At 33.7% G+C, this 5,050-nt stretch overlaps 1 protein-coding gene across 1 annotated transcript; it reads right to left on the bottom strand.

Moving 5' to 3' along the window:
- Positions 1 to 1,620: 1,620 nt before the first annotated feature.
- On the bottom strand, positions 1,621 to 3,269 carry LOC113240517. Its single transcript, XM_026477848.1, has 2 exons — positions 3,083 to 3,269; positions 1,621 to 2,944 (listed from the first exon to the last, which is right to left on the bottom strand). The coding sequence occupies exons 1-2, from the start codon at positions 3,195 to 3,197 to the stop codon at positions 2,580 to 2,582; spliced, it is 480 nt and encodes a 159-aa protein (XP_026333633.1). The 5' UTR covers positions 3,198 to 3,269; the 3' UTR covers positions 1,621 to 2,579.
- Positions 3,270 to 5,050: the final 1,781 nt, after the last annotated feature.

The raw sequence follows: 5,050 nt of genomic DNA, 5'->3' as shown, positions 1-5,050 counted from the left end.
CAGAGATATTTGATATATTTTTTTTAAGTAATAGCATTGGACCAATAACCCAAAGGCCAGCTAACCGTGATACATGCAAAACAGCGTAGTCGTGTATTTAGTATCTATTGCTAAGTAAATAAATTCTTTTCTTTAGTAGCAAGTAAATTTTCCTCCACAAATTTGTAACAATTTAAATGAAATAATAGTAGTGTGTGTAGGAAAATTTGTAGAGGCTGGAGCCTAAACTAGGATACTCTATGTTTTAGGTCACGAGGCCCTCCGAATTTCTGATCAATAAATCAATAAGGGTATGGAAACAAATTATATAATAAAAAAGAAGAGACAGGAAAAAAAATTAAATTGTGAAAGTGCGTTTAACTTGGTTAATTTTTTCTAATAAAAAACGTATAATTATTCAGTGTAGTGTGGAGATTAGCAAGCCTCTTGAATTATTGGTTCATGGTAATAGTAATTTGTTGCGTACATTTACACACCGTAGGAGTCGATAATAGGGATGGGTATCGATTAATCGGAATAATCGATGTTTTCGTGGAATAAATGACACATGGTTCGATTAATCGGATAATCGATGATTTCATACCGATTTTTACTAAAAAAAAAAATAAACTATATTTCATTAAAATATCGTATTATAAACATGTAAAAATTTGGAAAAAAAAAACATTTTATTTAGTTGATTTTTGAAAAATGAGACTTGCGCGCAATACCGTGGTACCAGAAAGATGGTTTACAATAAGCTAATCATAAAGTCTGTCTTCACCGCCTTTGAAAAATGTATGATTAGAAATAAGGCGGGAAATTAGGGTTGTGTTACGAGGTTCCTATGCATGCCGCCTGAGCCGCCACCTGTGTTTTCGAGGTTATTCTACAAACCCTGGGACTATTAGCTTATACTTAATGGAGTATTGTCTAGCTCTCTCTGTACCTACTTAGTTTTTTTAACTTTAGAAATCAGGTAAACAAAGAAGCAGGGTTTGTAAACAGTAAGAGAAAAAGTGACGTCATAAAATTTGACTTATACAGCTAAAAATTCACCAACAAGAATATGAAGTAATGCGACACATTGAAATATTTATATTTTGTCGATGCATCGATTTTTTAAGCACCGATTAATCGGTATATCGACTGTTTTGTCAAAAAAAATTCGATGATTCGTTGGTCGATACCTATCCTTAGTCGATATTACCTCAGCACGAATTGTAATTTATCCCGTACTAATAAGGTTCATTCTGCTTGGGTCGAGTGGCAGGGACACTGGCTTTATTTCAGAATTTGAATTTGAAAAATGTATATACTACATGTGTTCTATTTACTTCAGTAGATATAAAAAAAATCATTAGTATATGTAAGTTACCTATTGAATATAGCGGTTTCTTGTAAAATATCGAGGTAAGTTTGTTATTTTTTTTCTATAGTAAAAATATATTGGTAATATATATTCAAAGAGATTGATTCAACGCTTTCACTGTTTCGGAACCAACCAAAGCAATTTGAGGTGGTATAGACACTTAATAATTACACATAATTTGTTTTATGTAGTCCGCATTTTTTTCGTGACTTTGTGATAAAGGCCCTTTTGACGTATGATCGCATGTGGCATTATTGTAAGAAAGGAACGCAATCTGTAAGTTTTTCAACTATAATAATCAAAGAACATTGTGAGGTTAATTTACACCCTATCTAGACAAATGTACGCAACAAAAACAGACTACATTAAAACCGAGTATGCGTTTCAGCGCGCGCAAAATTGAACGGAAACTTTATGCAGATACGGCTGAATTTACAATGCACTGAAACTGAAAATAAAAAACATTGCAAATTGAAAAGTATCTTTGTGTCCCGTTTTGCGTGCACCGGAACGCCTGCAACTGGGTGCCCGACAAAAACCTAATCGAAATAAATAATTATACACAGTTATTCGTATAATATTAACAATCTCCCTGGACTATATTAGTAATATCATAAACAACATCTTTTGTTCTACGATGTTTTAAAAAACATAATAAATTTACCAAAAATAGATTTAAAGTTTTTGTTGTTCTATCTGACACACTTTAGATATGTATTAGGTTGTAGGCAAGTTCAAACGTGCAAGCGTCCTCCACGATGACCCCCACCCCCGCTTTCATGCGTTTTGCAATTTCTTTTGTTACCGCACAGAGTTTACACCGTTTAGAGCGGTCTATTTTTTTAAAGTTGTTGTTTATCATGTCAATAATGTTTTTTTTTATAGTCCTGTGAGGTTGTTTAGTACTTTAAAAATAATCCTGTATAAAAGTTAAATTATTTTAAGTTCAAATTTATAAACGTTTGAGATTCGAATAAAGTTTGTTTTCTTATTAAATGTGACCTGACCTTTTAAAGTAGTCCACGCCTTAGGTATAGAGGCGGAGAGGAGGGAGCAACGTTGAATCGAGACAGATTCCCGGTATGGGAGCCCCAATCTCTGTCCTTCAATAGGGACCTTTGACTATTCAGGTTCAGTTGACTTCGACCTTTTATTCGAGGTCAATCCTTTATTTCTAAACAATAAATTAAAACTCTCGTAATACACTGAAAAACAAAGAGTCGTAGAATCATGACGACAGATCTACTTCAGAAAAATCGTGTAAAGGATCAAGTAACGATTTTTGTTCAAATAACGATTTGTCAATATCATTTTCTGTATTATTCGATGCATTATCACCATTTTGATACTCGACCTCATTCCCCTGGGCTTTTATGTCATTCTCCTGGTTTATAATGTCAATCACAGGGCTTAAAGTGTCAGTTTCCTTGTTATTTATGCCAATGCCACTGCTTACACTCTCAATGTCGTTGTGTGTGTTATTAACTTCTATATCAATACAATTGCCCTGGGGTTTAATGTTAGTCCCCTGGCTGAAGTTGTCATTCGCCTGGCTGAAATTGTCAGTCCCCTGACTCAAGACATGTTGTGCCTTAGTGCAATTTTTGTCTTGTTCCAATTTAAATTCAAGGTCAGATTCACAGTAATTATCAATATCGTCAAAGTCTCTTTCAGTTTCTGTAGGAGTAAGAATGTCAGGGCGACATTTTGACGGTGACAAGTTTTGCACTGCAGTTCTTGAGACAGTTTTAAATAACTGTTCTGCGTCAGCCTCTGTTGCTAGCTTTAATGCGTGCTCCCAGCCCAATAGGGCCTGGGTGTGGATGGCAACTTGTCTGTCAGCCATTTCTAATAGCAGGGATTTTATTTCTGAATGCGTTTTTGGTGTCCAATCGGATAGTTCCGATCGTAGAGCCTCTGATGCTTGTTCTAGCCTATAAAAAAGTTTGGACTTCAAAATTGATATGAACAAACACGCTGAAAAATTCCTTCGATTTGAATGGACTCGAACCGGTGACTGGTATCATGACTGTGGCATCACAGTACATGTACTCAAATATTATGTATACCCATAAAAATATACATCATTTCATTAAGAAAGAAGATACCCATAATATTAACCTTAGAACTACGTCCAAACTCATGTTACCACGATTTCGTTTAACTAAGGTAAACGATTCTTTTGTGGGAACTGTATAAATTTTTACAATAAGATTTCGGAGAATATATTAACATTATCATTTCCTACTTACATTAAAAGTATTTTAATTGTAAAATCATATTACACAATTGAAGAGCATGTGTTAGATAAAAATGTATGGAAAGACAAAATGAGTCTGGATTCCACAGAAATATGATTCAAAGTGTATTTAAGTTTATTTGAAAAGAGCAATCCCTATAGTTTTTTTGCTTGTTCTTCTCAGGGATGTCAGCACAGTGAACGAGCAGTAGCTTAAAAAATTAAGTATAAAAATTTTACTTGTGGAATAAATTATTATAAACTCGTCCCATAGCTCAGTTGGGAGAGCGGTACCCCCGGTTTGGCAAACAGTCGTTGGTTCGACTCCACCCGGATCGAAGGAGTTTGTTCGATATTTATATTAATATATATATATATATATAATAATCATTAAATTAAATAAATATTGAATGTCATGGTTTCAATAATATCTTCACAATGCATTAACAACTTTTTCAACCAGTATCGCTTTAGATGCTTGCCCCAGGATGAAAATTCTGATGTATAAATACGTTTTTAAAAATAAATAATAAAATAAAAAGGTATTTATATCTCCACAAAACGTAAGGAACACAATACTTAAAAAACGAATAGAAAAAAAAAACAATTGAGTGATGTGGACACAAAGGTTGAAGACTTAGCATTGTTGATTTTCAGTCTAGCTAGTTGTTCGCTTGCTGCACCAAGCTAATATGCGGAGTGTTCACCAAGTAATAACCTACCTTTAGTAATAACTAGTAATAAGTTTAAATTTAATGGCTTTCTTATTTGCATAATGCTTTTAGACTTTTAGTTTTATGATCAAATTTTAAGTCCCAAGAACTTGGTGAGTTTTACATGTTGTTCGTAAGAACACATGCTTTAGCTGCAGTTGCATATGCAAAATTTCTTTACAGTACTTTGGTTCAAAGCTGAAAACTAAGAATTAGTGTTAAATTTTAAGACTTCTTATAGATTTTAGTGACGGGGCAGAATACGGTATAGTTTAATAGAAACAAACGAAAATAATTCGGGAAATCTGACAATTTGGAAGCGCTATCGCACTAACCTGTTGTGGAGTTCGTCTGTATTGTTTCCGGCGACGTGTGCGGCTGAAATAAAATTAATTCAATTTAAAGTTAATAATTATTAAGGATATTATGAGCTGTAAAGATTCTTGTAGAAGAGTGTCTCCGGAGAGGTACAGCTACCAGGTCTATTTTTGCCGCCAAGCAACAACGCGAATAATAATCTTAGTATAGAGTACTAAAAAAACTGACCTCAAATGTACGTGGAATTACGTCTATTTGCTAAGTTTTATGAATATTGCGAGAAAAACGCCTTGAATTGGAGAAATAGCAAAATCAATCATTAATATAATTGCTCCTAAGTAAAATTTAGGCGCTATTTATAAAAATGAATCTCCAAGTGCGAACACTTAGACTTACACAAACTTAGAGGTGGATGATTTCCTTCAAAAT

This window comes from Hyposmocoma kahamanoa, unplaced genomic scaffold, assembly GCF_003589595.1.
Source record: "Hyposmocoma kahamanoa isolate Upper Pololo Valley unplaced genomic scaffold, ASM358959v1 146, whole genome shotgun sequence".
NCBI lineage: Eukaryota > Metazoa > Arthropoda > Insecta > Lepidoptera > Cosmopterigidae > Hyposmocoma > Hyposmocoma kahamanoa.
This window is presented reverse-complemented; position numbering and strand designations above follow the sequence as displayed.